The 16650-nt window shown below is 48.0% G+C and overlaps 1 protein-coding gene across 1 annotated transcript in view; it reads right to left on the bottom strand.

The window, feature by feature from the left end:
- Window positions 1–13335, bottom strand: part of Milr1 (mast cell immunoglobulin like receptor 1) — a 16472-nt gene extending 3137 nt beyond the window's left edge. Inside the window, exons 1-5 of the mRNA XM_005350418.3 lie at window positions 13230–13335; window positions 12948–12989; window positions 9040–9306; window positions 3944–4054; window positions 700–752 (exon numbers count right to left, since the gene is read on the bottom strand). Coding sequence (XP_005350475.2) covers window positions 700–752; window positions 3944–4054; window positions 9040–9306; window positions 12948–12989; window positions 13230–13335 — 579 coding nt within the window. The remainder of the gene's footprint in view (window positions 1–699; window positions 753–3943; window positions 4055–9039; window positions 9307–12947; window positions 12990–13229) is intronic.
- Window positions 13336–16650: the final 3315 nt, after the last annotated feature.

Genomic DNA, 16650 nt, shown 5'->3' with positions numbered 1-16650 from the left:
GAGGCAGAGGCAGAGACAGGCTGATCTCGAAGTTTGAGGCCAGCCTGGTCTACAGAGCAAGTTCTAAGACAGCAAAGGCTACACAGAGAAATCTTATCTTGAAAAAACAAACAAAAATATGATTATGAAAGACTTTGGGATACAGCATGGGTCATCCCAAGCTAATATAAAGTCATATCTAAGTATTAAGTAAAAAAAGAAAAAAGAATCGAGGCTAGAATGGCCAACTGGTGACATGCCACACCTGGCCATCTGGAGAGTAGGGTGGGAGATGGAAGACGGAGGTGGGGGGGAGATGGGATACTCTGTTACTTTCCTTCCCTTTTTTTTTTTTTAACCCATTTTTCTGGAGAATCTTTTTTAAAAAATACTTTTTTTTTCATAGAACTGTGTAGAGTACTTGTCTAGCATATGTGACCCCTTGGGTTCGAGTTCCAGCACCATACCATATATACATATTATACTATACATGTCCACAGTCACTCCAAACCAACCAAACTCATCAAAGCAGCATACCATATATACATATTATACTATGCCAGTACACAGTCACCCCAAACTCATCAAAACAGCATACTATATATACATATTATACTATACCAGTACACAGTCACCCCAAACCAGCCAACCAAACTCATCAAAATAGCCGGCCAGGCTCCTAACCTGTGTGAGTCTCACAGACGTTTGCATACAGCTCACCTTGCGTGACTGATCTCCAGAACTCTTGGACTTGCTCGCTCTCTGAGCTTTTCCTGACAAAAAAAAAAAAAAAAAAAAAAGGCAGAGTTGTCACATTTAGCCAGTTTAGACATTTTTCCTGTCTTCTCTGCCAAGGTGCAGAATTTCCCATGATTCTAAGAGGCATGCTTCAGTGCTGGCCTGAAGTAATGACGGACACAACCACAGATCTGTGTGGGACAGCCACTCCTCTGCCCCAGGCCTCCTGACCAGGCCTGTCTTAGCCTACAGATGTTTTCTCTCCTTCCTGAGAAGAACAGTTGGTAGGGAGCCTTGAGTCACCTTCCAGAGATGAATGATGCTGCTAAGTTCTGTCAGAAGAAATTTTTTAAGACAGGGTTCCTCTGTGTAGCCCTGGAACTTGATTTGTAGAGCACGCGGGCCTTGAACTCTGAGACCTCCTGTCTCTGCCTCCCGAGAGCTGGGAATAACAGCGTGCACAAATCTTAATGCCACTTTGACAATGGTTTTGCTTGCAGAAAAGGGAGATGTTCTGGAGATGTTTGAGGAGCTGTGTTAAGTAGGACACCCACTTTCAAGGGTTTTTAGGGCATGCGAGCTCAGCAAGGACTGTACTACTGACCTGTCCCAGGGGCTTTTCAACTATTGTATCAATGGAGTGCCTGCCCTCTGTGACCTTTGTCCCTGTAGAGATGGAGGGAGGCACAACGGCCTGACATCTGTGAATGAGTCTTACTAATTCAGAGTTTCTCCATAGCCCTGTTCCACAGACCAGAAGGCTGAGACCCAGAGAGGCAAAGGCACCAGGTACCCAACAACCCTCTGTTTGGAGCCTTCTATGCTGAGACACAGTGCTGTCTTGTGCAAATCTAGCTCTTTCTCCATGTGTGTGTGACCACGGAAGGGGCCACTCTGAAATCTACCAGAGAAGGGCTTAGAGGTAAATAGGGAACAGGAAAGGCTCCTAACTGAATTGTGAAGGAAGGGTTTCTTTCCTTCTTTTCTTTTTCTTTTCTTTTCTTTTCTTTTCTTTTCTGAGACAGGGTTTCTCTGTAGCTTTGGACCCTGTCCTGGAACTCCCTCTGTAGACCAGGCTGGCCTCGAACTCACGGAGATCCACCTGCCTTTGCCTCCTGAGTACTGAGATTAAAGGCGTGTGCCACCGCTGCCCAGCTGGTGAAAGGTTTCTTGTTGCTATCATGCATCAAGTGGGAAGAGAGAGAGAGGTCCCCATCCAATGCCACACCCCAAGCTTCCTGAAGGTGGCTGAGAGAGTAGAGGCTCCACCCTTTGAAAGGCTTCTTCTCGGGACCACCTCTATGATATACAGTGAGCTTCAGGAGTCTCTCGCTGTGAACAATGACGGCCATACACGCATGCCCAGGTGCACAGAAGCACTGTTTTATCACTGCCAGAAGATGCACGCCACCCAAGCATGGGATGTAGGGGCAGGAAGATGACATTAGGTATGCACACAGATCAGAGTGTTCCCCAACCTAAAGAGGAAAGAATTCTGCTATGCCCAGGGAGCCACACACCAAGGACAGTCCCTGGGGATGGGGCACAGTTGGTAGAGTCCTTGCCTAGCAAGCAGGTTCATTCTGCACACCTGCAACCCACCCACTCAGGAGGACCAGAAGTTCAAGGCTATTCTCAACTACACGGTAAGTTTGAGGGAAGCCTGGGGAATAGAGGAGACCCTGTCACAAAATAAGACAGGCAACTGTTGCAGAATGCCGCTGGAACAAATAGTTAGAGCTGTAGTGACAGAGCGCAGAAAGGTGGCTACCGGGCAGGGGAGACAGAGTGAGGGACTGTCTCGGGGCACTGGGTCCCCGCAAGGGAAGCTGACAAGGGTGTGGAGTCACTGATGGTCTCACAGCCACTAACAAGCACACCTGAGGAGCTGAGGCATGATCCCATGTAGAGCTCTGGTTTAGCACATGGCGTTCCGTTAAAAAGAAAGATAGGGGAGTAAAATTGCAAATTTCATGTGTCCGTATTTTTAGCATAATTTTATGAAGAGACAGGCTGGTGATGCTGCTCAGTTGGTAGAGTACTTGCTTGGCGTGCATGATGCCCTGGGTTTCATCCCTACTGTCAAATAAATTGAATGGAGGGGCCTGTGCTTGTAATCCCAGCACTGGATTACAGTGGTGATCAGAAGTCACAGTGAGTTCAAGGCCAGCCTGGGCTACAAGACCCAGTCTCAAAGGAAAAAAAGTATAAATTGGGAGTAGTGGTGCATGCCTATAAGCTCAGCATTCCTAAGCTGAGATAGGAGCATCATTGTGAGTTCAAAGCCAACCAGGCATACATAGAAAGATCCAATCACAAAATAAAAGTACAAATATTATTAATAATTTAGAGACAGTAGCTGCAGTTGCAGAATTCTAATTCAGTCATGGGGATTGGGGACTTAGGGCTGTGTGTAAGCTGTGTCCAGGCGAGGTTGGCTCTCCAGACAACCCCCATCAGAAGGGCCTCACTGAGGATTTGAAGGTCAAGCCCTGTGAGCCTCATGAAATCTGTCTCTTCTCCTCATTTCTCATCTCTTCATTTTGCTTGGTTTTTCAAGACAGGGTTTCTCTGTAGCCCTGGCTGTCATAGAACTCACTCTGTAGACCAGGCTGGCCTCAAATCTGGAGATCTGCCTGACTCTGCCTTCTCAGTGTTGGGATTAAAGGTGTGCACCACCACCTGGCTTCGTCTCATCTCTTTCTAAATTTTTTTTTTAAATTATATTTAGTTACTTGCTAGTGTGTGGTTATAGGCACACCACACAGCACTGTGGAAGTCAGAGGACAACTCACCAGAGTCAGTTTCCCCCTTCCATCCTGTGGGCTCCAGGGATCGAACCCTCCTCTTTATTTCCTCCCTACTCCATGTCTCCCATCCAGGTCCTAACCAGGCCCACTTCCCAACCATCTGAGATCAGAAGACCATAGTTTCCCTGCTCCACTTTTTTAAATTTAAGTATTCGTTTTAAATTTTTAATTCTTTTATGTGCATAAGTATTTTGCCTGCATGTATGGACACCCTGTGTGTGCCCAGTGCCCACTACGGGTCAGGAGAGGGCACCTGATCCCCTGAAACCGGAGTTACAAGGGCTCGTGCTACACTGTGGGTGCTCCCAGCTGCGGAGCCATCTCTCCAGCCCCTCCCTGCTTCATTTCTGACTCTGCCCCTTCCCCTCTGCCCTGCTGAGTCTGAACCTCACAGGACCATACCAGGGAGAACTCACCTCTTTTGTACTTTGTTCGAATGAAGAAAACCAGAACTAGGATTATTACCAGCAGCCCCAGTAACACTGCTGGCAGCAGCTGTGACAGCAGACATAAAGGGCAGCTCTCTTCTGTAAGAAAACAGCATTCGCAGGTCACCACTGGCTAGAACACCGACCTGCCAAGTGCGCTAGGAAAGGCCGCCATGGCTGTCTCCTGAGTTATCCAGTACACTCTGTATCTCACGAGAGTGCCCATGCTGGGCCACGAAGTTCTTAAAGTCACATCCTCGTTCTCCCTCCCCCACGGGCATCACAGAGCGGCCCAGCTCTTCATGCTTGGGTTCCTCACAGCGCAGTAAGTAAGGACAGACGACACAGGGTGCTCGGGGCAGCTCTTAGTTAGGCTTGCAGGATGCGGGTCACCCAAACAAGTCCCACCTGTTAGGTGTTACATGCAGCATGGAGTTAGATTGGTCTGGGGCTGGCGGAATGACTCAGGAGGGTAAAGCGCTGTCAGGCAAGCCCGAGGACCTGAATTCAAGCCCTGGAACCCACACTGAGGAAGCAGAGAGCATCCCTGTCGAAACTGTCCGCTGACATCCACTTAGTGCTGCATGCACACATAACAAATAAAATCAGTTTAGACCTGTTCCCATCTGCCTGCCCAGGACAGCTGCCAGGTCTAGAAGGATAAAAGTGGGCACTCAAACAATATCCGACCATACCGAGTACTCCATCCATGCACACAGATCAACCCCTTACTCCAGCTCATTGGCTTCAACTCACTGGCTTCAAGGCTAACGACCTGCTGAGGAGCCACACACACTTGGGGACCAGACAAGTAGCTAGCCTGACTAACCGCGCACGCGCAGTGTGACCCAAGCCAAGTGCTGAGGAATTAGAGGGTGGAGCGAGGTCGCCTCTTAGCTCAGACTTCATTATGTCTTGTCTTGAACTTGCTATGCAGCCGAGACTAGCTTAAACTCCTGACTCTCCTGCTTCCAATTCCCAAATGCTGAGATTACAGGTGTATAACACACCTGGCTATTTGTTTGTTCTTGTTTTGGTTTTTCAAGACATGGCTTCTCTATGTAGCCCTGACTGTCCTGGGACTCGCTCTTACAGAAAAGGCTGCCCTCGAACTCAGATTCACCTACCTCTGCCTCCTGAGTGCTGGGATTAAAGGAGTGTGCCACCACCGCCCGGCCAGTTTGTTCATTCTTGAGAATGACTGCAATCAAAATTTATTTAGGGTGTGTACATACATACACTTACGTGTGCATATAGACGCCAAAAGACAACCTGTGGGAGTCGGTTCTTTCCACTATGTGGGTCCCAGGGGTCACACTGAAACGGGCAGACTTGGTGCCAAGCACCTCCACTCACAGAGCCATGGGCATGACTGTGCCAACAGTCCAGTCCCAAGTATACGGTGGAAGGTCCACTTTGTTCTAAACCAAAAGTATCACACTTCTATGTTTCCATTTATAGGATTCAGTTATAGAAGTATTTTTACTTCCTCCAAAAAGCAGAAGTGGCCCTGCTAAATTTATTCAATGGAAACTCAAAACAGGAAATACAGGGCTCTGGTCTGCTGTCAACCCCTACTCTTCTTTTTCTACAGTTTGGTGGTTTTTTTTAAATAGATTTCTTTAGATCTATCTATCATCTATCTATCTATCTATCTATCTATCTATCTATCTATCTATCTATCTATCTATCTATCTTTTCTTTTTGAGATAGGGTTTCTCTCTGTAGTCCTGGCTGTCCTGAAACTCCATACGAGTCATCCTTGGCTACGTAAGTGAGTATAAAGCTAGCCTTGGCTACGTGAGTATAAAGCTAGCCTTGGCTACACAAGAGCCTGCTTCCAAAGGAAGAAGTAAAGGCCCAAGGTCACGGTCCTGACAAATGCAGACTGGACGCAGAGCCCTGACCCTCACTACTCCAGACCCCTGCAAACTTGACGCCCTGTGTCTGAAGTTTCCCCTGGGCTGGCCTGCTTCTCTGACCTTCAACCACCTCGAACTAGCTCGGTCCCTACCCCAAGCTGGAGCCCTGAACGTGCCAAGAACATCAACCAGTGCCCTCTTTTCCTGGTCTCCCCTTATAGCTAGCTCCTTCTCATTCTCTGCCTCGCCTAGGTGGGCCCTCCACCAGACCTTGCCTTTCTCCACGCTGTGCCAGTGTCCTTAACAACAGCCGGCACAGTTTCCGAGTCATTTGTCTGGGTTTTGTGTCCTTCCCCCTAGACCAGAGGCTCCATGAGGGCAGGAACCACCCAACCAGAGTCAGGGTGTGGTTCATCCAGGTTCTCGAGCCTTAGCTGACAAGTGAATCCCGGAGGGAGAAGCCTGTGCTTATGGCTCCAGCCATCAGTCCTGATGGGGCTCAGGGAATTACCATGGCTTAGGTGCCACTGATGTCCTGGAATCAATTTAGCTTCAACAAACAGCAGCCTGCACCAAGTGAGCCGTCGATAGAGACGTACCTGTGAGACTTCACTGAGGATGGTCATGTTTTATAATCCAGCAACAGTTTGATGGGACAGAATGTCACTCGAAAAAAACGCAGGACCTGGGCGGTGGTGGCACACACCTTAAATCCCAGCACTCGGGAGGCAGAAGGAGGCGGATCTCTATGAGTTCGAGGCCAGCCTGGTCTACAAGAGCTAGTTCCAGGACAGGTTCCAAAGCTACAGAGAAACTTTGTCTCAAAAAAGCCAAAACAAAACAAAAAAGGAGGGCTATGTGCAGAGAATGCGCGTTTGTCAGCCTTACCATGCAGGGTGGAGGACTCTGTTAAATCACTGTGTGCCACACCTCCAGGTCTGTGTCAGTTTCCTCCTCCCACTCCATCCTATGACAGCCACAAATAGCATGAGACTCTTGTAAAAACCTGTACCTCTGGCCGTGCTGGCAAAGAGCGGTGTCACCTTGATCAGATCTAGAATCCCCTAGGACTCGAATTTCTGGGCAAGTCATGAGGGATTATATAGATTAGGTTAACTGAGGTGCACAGATCCACCCTAGGCATGGGTGGTGCCATCCCATGGGAAAAGTCCCAGGTTGTATAAGAGAGAAAGTGGCCTGCTGACACCTCCCTTGGGGTAGAGGCTGGTGGATAGATCTCTGTGAGTCTGAAGCCAGCCTTGTCTACATAGTGAGTTCCAGGCTAGGCAAGGCTACATAATAAGACTGTGTCCAAATAATAACAACAACAACAACAATAATAATATAATAATAAAAACTGAGCACAAGGATTCCCCTCCCTCTCTCTGTCTCTCTCTCTCTCTCTCTCCTTCCTGTATGTGGATGAAATATGACCCACCACCTCCCGCTCCTGCTGCTGTGACTGTCCCTTTCTGGATGACTGTGTCACTGGGGACCCAAATTAATCCTTTCTCTTGAAAGGGTTTGGCCAGGTGTTCTGTGACAGCAACAAAACAAGTGACCGACACCTTGGTCTTCGGAGCATCCCCTGTGGAAAGAACGCCCTGCTGCGCTAGGTTAGATTAGGACATTTGTACCCTAAGATTCAGAGCCTTTGACCTGCATTTCCATCTGACAAAACCTCCTGTAGTGACAGACATCTGCTATGTTGTCCAGCATGGCAGAGTCACCGGTTACCTATGACTCTTGAATACCAGAAATGTGACAAGGTTGTGGCATCGAGGGTTTTTTATTTTTTTTTATTTTATTTACTTCTTTTATGACAGTGTCTTACCACGTAGCCCTGGTTAGCCTAGAACTAGCTATATAGACCAGGCTGGCCTTGAACTCACAGAGATTCACCTGCCTCTGTCTCCTGAGTACTGGGGTTAAAGATATACCCAGTACTATGGTATTGAGTGTATTAATTGTGTGTGTTTGTGCACAAGTGTGCACACACCTGCATGCACACTCAAATGAATGTACACTGGTGCACATGCCACAGCATGCATGTGGCGGGAGAGAACAGTTCTGCGGAGTCAGCTCTTTCCTTCCGCCTTTATGTGAGTTCCAGGGATCAAACTCTGACTTGCACAGCAAGTGCCTTTACCCCACCGAGCCATCTTGCCAGCCCTAGAATTTGTTTTTTGTTTTTTTTTAATATTTATTTATTTTTATTATGCATACAATATTCTGTCTGTGTGTATGTCTGCAGGCCAGAAGAGGGCACCAGACCTCACCACAGATGGTTGTGAGCTACCATGTGGTTGCCGGGAATTGAACTCAGGACCTTTGGAAGAGCAGTCAGTGCTCTTAACCACTGAGCCATCTCTCCAGCCCCCTGTTTTTTGTTTTTTGTTTTTTGTTTTTTTTCGAGACAGGGTTTCTCTGTGGCTTTGGAGCCTGTCCTGGAACTAGCTCTGTAGACCAGGCTGGTCTCGAACTCACAGAGATCCGCCTGCCTCTGCCTCCCGAGTGCTGGGATTAAAGGCGTGTGCCACCACCGCCCGGCTATCCCTAGAATTTTTTACTACCGTTTTGATTCGTTTGAATTTAATTTGGCATGGATGATTGTGGCTTGGGGTCCCCACACTGGTAGACCTGGAGAACCAGTGGTTGTTTATGAGGTTTGACGAGACTGTCTTTAGATCCCTTCCCTCACTCTCCAAGGGGCTCACTATCAAGGTCACCACAGACAACTGGTTCTGGGCTAAGAGAAGCAGGGAAGGCAGCAGAGAAAAGCAGAACACCTGCGGTGTGGCTGGGCGGGAAGGGTGCTGGCTCCTGGGGCTTCAAGCTTCAAGGGAAGAAGAGTGGAGAGCTGGCTGATCTTGGTTAGACGAGGGAGGGACTAGGAGATCAGGAAGCACTTCCTTAGAGGATTAGCAAAGCAGGGAAGACGTCTCCAGCCTTGAGACTGAGGGCCAGACAGAATAAGAAAGGGGAGAAGAAAGCCTGCAGCAAGGACTCTACACTGCTGCATCATGTCTCCAGCCCCTTTGCATGTTCTTGACTGTTTCGAATTGCCAAGAGCCCCTCCTAGCACCAGAGAGAGTCCCTTCTGCCCCCCTCCTCCCCTCCTCCCACCCCCACCCAGGCCTCCATTGTATGGTGAGAGGCACTTACTGGAGATTGTGACCCCACCCCCACCCAGGCCTCCATTGTATGGTGAGAGGCACTTACTGGCGATGGTGAAGTTGAAATCCTGACTGTATTTCTGCCCACTGGAATCATTGGTTTTGCATTTGTAGGGGCCTGTTTCGTCGGCATTGGAGATCTTCAGGTAAAAAGTCACAGTTTGCCCACTTTTCTTGGTTTGTAGGTGTTTCCTACCCAAAAATAGCGAATAGGTGACATTCACTGATGTGTTCTTGCTGGAACAAGACAGAGATACATTCTGGCCCATGCTGACCACATTCGTCCTTGAGTTCAGCTTTGGAGAAGGTAAATCTGGAAAGACAAAAATGACATGGAGGTCTTCGTTAAGACCGCTCGACGGGGCTAGAACTGCAATGGAGTACTTGCCTAGCGTGCACAATGCCCCGAGATAAATCAGGAATGGTAGCTCATGCCTGAAATTCCAGCTCGTGGGAGATGGAGTCGGGAAGGCTCAGGAGTTCGAGGCCATCCTTAGCCATATAGGAGTTCAGAGGCAGGCTGGGCTCCAGGAGACCCAGTGTAATGGTTAACAGTGTCAAGCTGACAGGCTCTAGGACCACATAGGAGACCACCTCTGGGACATGTGTGAGGAAGCTTCTAGACTGGGTTAACCAGGGTGGGGAACGTGAGTGTGGGTGATCCACCAAAGGTCTGTGTTCCCAGTCTGAATAAAAAGGAGTCAAGGAAGCCGGGCGGTGGTGGCGCATGCCTTTAATCCCAGCACTCGGGAGGCAGAGGCAGGTGGATCTCTGTGAGTTCGAGACCAGCCTGGTCTACAGAGCTAGTTCCAAGACAGGTTCCAAAACCACAGAGAAACCCTGTCTCGAAAAAACAAAAACAAAAACAAAAAAAAAAAAGGAGTCAAGGAGCCAGTGAGCTGAGCATCCATCTCTCTCTGCGTCCTGACTGTGGAGGCTCTGTGACCAGCTGCCTCAGGCCCCGGCCATCACGACTTCTCAGCCATCACGGGAGCTGTGAGCCCAGTTGACCCTTCTTCCCTTCAGTTGACTCTTGTCTTGATATTGGTCACAATAGTGAGAAGAGTAAGAAACACTCCTTTTTTTTTTTCCAAGGCGAAACAAACACCTCAGGACAATTTTGTTTCCCCAATCCTTTCCTTTGTTCTTCAGGTATGCCAGATGCCACCCATTGTGCACAGCCATGAGGCCACCAGTGTGCACAGCCATGAGGCCACACACCCATGAGGCCACCTGGTGTGCACAGCCATGAGGCCACACACCCATGAGGCCACCTGGTGTGCACACCCATGTTCCATACTGTGGGCTTGTTTGCTTGCTCCCAGACAAAAAGACTCCTTACGGCTATGCTATGTTTTGGTTTGGCGTTGACCAGGGCTTTCACTTCCCATTTGTGTTGCTTTTCAGGTAAGCGCTGCCAAATTTTCTTATCACGGATTATGTTTCCTATAAACCAGGGACAGAGACCTGCAGCTTTGACTCTCTCATGACGTCACCCACCACAAACCCAGTTCCCACGAGAAGGCCTTTCCCGCTCTATTCCCAGGATGCTCCCAGAGTCCCCAGGGTCTGTCTTCCCCTGTTTATTTATTTATTTATTTATTTTTGGTTTTTCGAGACAGGGTTTCTCTGTGGTTTTGGAGCCTGTCCTTGGACTTGGTTTTGTAGACCAGGCTGGTCTCGAACTCACAGAGATCCACCTGCCTCTGCCTCCCGAGTGCTGGGATTAAAGGCGTGCGCCACCACCGCCCGGCTTGTCTTCCCCTGTTTAATCACAGCTGTAAATTCAGCATTTGGGGAATGGAGGCAGAAGGATCGAGAACTCAAGGTCAGTCAGTCTCTACTATGTACTGAGTTCTAGGCCAGCCTGGGCTACACTAGACTGCCTTCAGGTAAGGCCTCTTAGAATTCCTTGAACTCTGTCCACTGTGGCTTTGGTAGCCAGTCTGTAACCTGTATACATACACACACACATATATATACACACACATACATACATACACACATACATAATTTTTTTGAGACAGGCTTTCTCTGTGTAGCTCTGGCTGTCCTGGAACTCACTTTGTAGACCAGGCTGGCCTCAGACTCAGAGATGTGCCTACCTCTGCCTCCCGAGTGCTGGGATTAAAGGCTTGCGCACCACCACTGCCGGCTCTACATGTATATATTTACTGTAAGATGTGTAATATGTGATCCGAGTGCTAATATTAAATTTAAAATGGGAATGAAAGAACTGTGTTTGCTAACTGCCAGCTATCAAGGGAAATCAAGACCACTTGGAAAATTACAGCCAACAGAACTGACATAGCTTGTGAATTGATTGCTATTCAATAAATCCTAACACCACAGATGGATCAGACAGACACAAACATGCTCAGCCACACTCAGCACTTAAGAGGCCAAAGGAGGAGGATTCCTTCTTATTCAACACAGCCTGGGCTACATAGTGAGTGCTAGTCTATGTAGCAAGATCCTATCACAGCTGGGCGGTGGTGGCACATGCCTTTAATCCCAGCACTCAGGAGGCAGAGGCGGGCAGATCTCTGTGAGTTCGAGGCCCGCATGGTCCTACATGGAACTACAAGAGCTAGTTCCAGGACAGGTGCCAAAGCTACAGAGAAACCCTGTCTTGAAAAACAAAAACAAAAAAAAAACAAAAACAAAAAAAAATCCTATCACAAACAATCCATAAAAACAAAAATGAAAAAAACAAAAACAATGGGCTGGAGAGATGGCTCAGTGGTTAAGAGCATTGCCTCGTCTTCCAAAGGTCCTGAGTTCAATTCCCAGCAACCACATGGTGGCTCACAACCATCTGTAATGAGGTCTGGTGCCCTCTTCAGGCATGCACACAGACAGAATATTGTATGCATAATAAATAAATAAACAAATAAACATTAAAAAAAAACAAAAACAAAATCAAACAACCCACTTACTGGCTGCTTCTGGAAGTAGAGGGGAGACAGGCTGGGGTACGCAGCCGCTCTGACAATCTTATGTGGTTAGCATAGCTGGGAAGTGCTGTAGGGCAGATGCTGTGCAGAGGAATAAGCCCGGGGGCATTCCCACCTCACAGATGAAAGAAATCAAACTCAAAAATGATCAGCTCAAATGCTGGTGGCACACACCTGCAATCCCAGCACGTGGGAGGAAGACACAGACGGCCAAGGGCTCTAGCAGACCCGAGCATGGCGAACATGGCACCAACAGGGGTTGCTTTTTGCCCTTCTCCCCCATTCCCTCTGCCTTGCTCTATCCCAATTAGCATGCCCAAGCAAAACAAACCAATTCACCCTAACACAGGGTTTCCCCTTCTCCCTTTATAAACCACCATTTGCCCATGGGCCACAGCTGTCTCCTCTCTAGCCAGAGGCAGGTCCTTTGTCCCTCCAGGGCAAGCATCCTTCCCCCTTCCTTTTCTTTCCTCTTCTCCTTTGTCCTCTGTGTCCTGTCTTTGTCTATTAACCCCTGTCCTTCTGGGGCAAATAAATCTTCTTTGTGCTGAGAACTTGGTCTTGCTGTCTCCTGGGGGGGGCTGTCCTTTCCCTAAGAAGGCTTGCTAGGGAGTTCTAGTCCAGCCTTGGCCACATAATGGAGTTTGAGGCCAGCCTGAGCTACATGAGACTCAGCCTCAAAAGTAAGTAACTTATAACATTTATAATGATTATGCGAGGGTTTTCTATCTAAAAAGAAAATGATAGATAGCAAGGGGAGTTGGAAGTTTTTCATGGTAAAAACTGTCTCAAGACTTTGCCACTGCGTTTCAGGTGGGAGAAAAAAAATCTACAATGACCCCTCTGGAGTCAGCTCCTTTCCTTCCTAGCGGATAACTAGGGTCTTTGCTCTCAGTTGCTGATCTGAAAACACAGAAATCCTCATACAGGAATGCGCACGTCCAAAAGCCAGTCATCCTACCATTCTGAAAGCATCCTTTTAGGAGATGAGACTTACCGTTTGTTCTCAGCCTCTTACAATCCACTGCAGTGTTCTGAACTGAAAGAGAAAAAAAAATGAAGATTAAGAGGAGCTCATTTTCCATGTGATGTTTTGGAGAGCAGATTTTTGTCTGTTTTTTGAGACAGGATCTCACTGTGTAGCCCTGGCTGGCCTGGAACTTTCTATGTAGACTTCAAAGAGATTCTCCTGCCTCTGCCTCCCAAATGCTGGGATTAAAGCTATGAACCATTACTCCTGGCCTGAGCATTAATTCTTAAAATATTGAATCAGGCTTACGTGCAGTAGAAAGAAAAATAGCCCAGAGTAACGGTCTGTCCAGCCGGCTCCTCATTCCCTTGAATGAGGCGAGAGAGAGGCACATGGGAGAGCCACCTGCACCCATCCTTAGTGGTGCTACTGCAGAGTGGGGTGTGGCTTCTGAGAATCCCCTTCCCAACCCCACACAGGAAGTGAGGGCGCTTAGACAAGTTTGCGCAACTTGACCCGTGACTACTTGGTCTAACCGGCCTTCCTGCTACTGGGACACGCACACTCGGCAGCTGTCCTCACCCTCACAGAAAGCCTTCCTTCCTCTCTCGGACCTGTTTTTTTTTTTTTTTTTTTTTGGTTTTTTGAGACAGGGTTTCTCTGTGGCTTTGGAGTCTGTCCTGGAACTAGCTCTGTAGACCAGGCTGGTCTCGAACTCACAGAGATCCGCCTGCCTCTGCCTCCCGAGTGCTGGGATTAAAGGCGTGCGCCACCACCGCCCGGCTCTCGGACCTGTTTTGTGACAGTGGTTCTTTTGTTCTCTCTCTCCCTCACCCCCATACACACTGGGATGGCTAAAGTTAATATTTTAAGTTTAAATCATTGTGCTTCAGAGATCTATAAACCAAAATGCCTCTAATGCCTAAGGACAGACAACTTTCTGGAGCGCTGGGGGCTGTTGTTCATGTAAGATGAAAAAGGCCCTTGTTTTCACTTGTGGAAAGAAGTTTGGTTGCCCCAACTACCGGGATGTGTTTGATCACATGGAGGCTGGCAGTACTAGGCAGGAAGTACGCTTGGATGTATGCTTGCCCCTGATTGGGTGAATGTGGGAAGTGTATGGCATGGTGGATTTTGCCTTTATAAGCCTTTGACTAATATAATCTGGTGCCAGACTCTGGGAATCCCGAGAATGGACCTGATCAGTGTCCTTTGTCCTGGCCAGTATGCAATAAATTTGCTTCACATTTGGCTCAAAAGTTGGGGTAGTGAGCTTATCCTTGGCCAGTGGGATTAACAACACCCCTACCCTGTTCCTAGCTCCCTATAAGGTGAGCCACAGGCTCCAACACTGTACATTCATGTGGGAGCCAGCTGGAGCCAGAGAGAGCATCTGGTCCGTAAGAACTGAAGGTGGTTGTGAGTCTCCTGATGTGGACACTGGGAGCTGAACTCGGGTCCTCTGTAAACCAGCAGGTTCTCCTACTGTGAGCCATGGCTCCAGCCCCAGCATGGCTGTTTTGATACTTAAGTTAGTTACATCATTAAAAGGTTCTTCTTGCAAAAAACAAAGCAGGAGGGACTGAGCTGTGTGGTGGTGGCACACACTTTTAATCCTGGCATTTGGGAGGCAGAGGCAGGCGGATCTCTGTGAGTTTGAGACCAGCCTGGTCTACAGAGCAAGTTCCAGGACAGCCAGAGCTACACAGAGAAACCCTGTGTTGAAAACAAAAAAGATGCTTCTTGATATTTTAATTAATTTATTAATATACATTACAAATAATCCACCTGTGGCCTTTACCCGTCTGTGGAAAACACAGAGCCTCATAGACAGCAGTACCTCCTTCCTTAAGATTAGAAAAGCATGTTTTGAGCATGGGAGATTGCAGAAGCTGAGATAGCTATAGACAGACTTCTCTGTGTCCCAGCAGCCGCTCCCAAATAACCACACAGAGACTTAATGTCAATTATAAATGCTCTGCCAATAGCTTAGGCTTATTTTTAGCTAGCTCTTATTTTATTTATTTATTTATTTATTTATTTATTTATTTATTATATATACAATATTCTATCTGTATGTATGTCTGCAGGCCAGAAGAGGGCACCAGACTTCATTACAGATGGTTGTGAGCCACCATGTGGTTGCCGGGAATTGAACTCAGGACCTTTGGAAGAGCAGGCAATGCTCTTAACCACTGAGCCATCTCTCCAGCCCCTTAGCTAGCTCTTATAACTTAAACTGATCCATTTCTATTCATCTATGTGCTGCCCCGAGGCTCGTTTACCTCCTGTATGCACGTCCCATCCTGCATGCTCTGTGCTTCACGGCATCTCCTCTGGCTCTGCCTTTCTTCTCCCCAGCGTTCCTCTACCCCAAACATCCTGCCTGGCTATCAGCAAGTCAGCTCTTTACTCACCAATGTGAGTAATACATATTCATTTGTATAGAAAGAGTTTTCCACAGCAAATAACACAATCATGAAAGGATCTGGTAGGCATGAGAGAGTGATCCCTTTCCACCCACGTATTGTCTCTGCCTTCAGGAATGCATTTTGGCTCCTACCCCACAACTTCACAAATCCTTAGGGACAGTGGCTCACGGTGGCAGCTATTATTCCTGGGCATGACTAGTCAACATGCTTTTCCTGCATGCTGTTCTTTAATCCCCTGGAGGACCGTCACCCCCGTTTTACATTTGAAGAAATTTGCTGAGAAAGTTTTGGATTTGTGAGCATCTTGGACACTGAATATTTCGGATAGGGATGCTCACCTTGTGCTGGAAGGGCTGTCTTCTGTCACTAAAGCGAGAGAACATGAGCTGGCCACAGTGGCACACACACCTGTAATCACAGAGAGGCAGAGGCAAGAGGGCCAAGAGATCAAGACCAGCCTCAGCTGTAGATTGGGCTTGGAGACTGAGACTGTCTGACAGAAAGAATAGGGAGCTGGGGGTGCAGCTGGGGGTGCAGCTAGGTCAGACGGCAAAGGTCCATAACTCCGGTGCTAAGAAAGTGGGGCAGGAAGACAGAAGTTCAAGGCTGGTCTAGCTCCTGGCCAGCATGGGTTGCATGTTATGATCCTGTCCCAAAACCAAACAGACAGATATTACTGGAAGTGGGTGGGCGAGGATGCGAGTCAAAGAATCCCAAGCTAACTCCAAAAGATTCCAGTTATATTTCTTTATCATAAGGGGAAAACTTATGGAACAGGAACGAGAAGTCCAACCTTAGGTATGTAACGCAGGAACGAGAGAGAGAGAGAGAGAGAGAGAGAGAGAGAGAGAGAGAGAGAGAGAGAGAGAGAGCGAGCGCCCTGGGCAGGCTGGTGTTTTTTCTCTGGGTACCCAAAAGGTTACACCTTAACCTGGTCCAGCCTTTTAAAGGTTACTGACTGAAGGAGGTTCCCCATCACCTCCCCCTTTTATCTAAATAAAAGAGTTTCAAACCCAATGCAAAACTATATACAATAAGAACAGATATCAAGCAGGGCAGTATTGGTGCATGCCTTTAATCCCAGCACTCAAGAGCCAGAGGCAGGCGGATCTTTGTGAGTTCAAGGCCAATCTGGGCTACAAGAGCTCCAGAAGAGGCTGGACAGAGAAAGCCTGTCTTGAAAAACAAACAAAAAAATATCAAATATAAAATTAGGATTAGGCCGGGCGGTGGTGGCGCACGCCTTTAATCCCAGCACTTGGGAGGCAGAGGCAGGCGGATCTCTGTGAGTTCGAGAC

Source organism: Microtus ochrogaster, chromosome 7, assembly GCF_000317375.1.
Source record: "Microtus ochrogaster isolate Prairie Vole_2 chromosome 7, MicOch1.0, whole genome shotgun sequence".
NCBI lineage: Eukaryota > Metazoa > Chordata > Mammalia > Rodentia > Cricetidae > Microtus > Microtus ochrogaster.
This window is presented reverse-complemented; position numbering and strand designations above follow the sequence as displayed.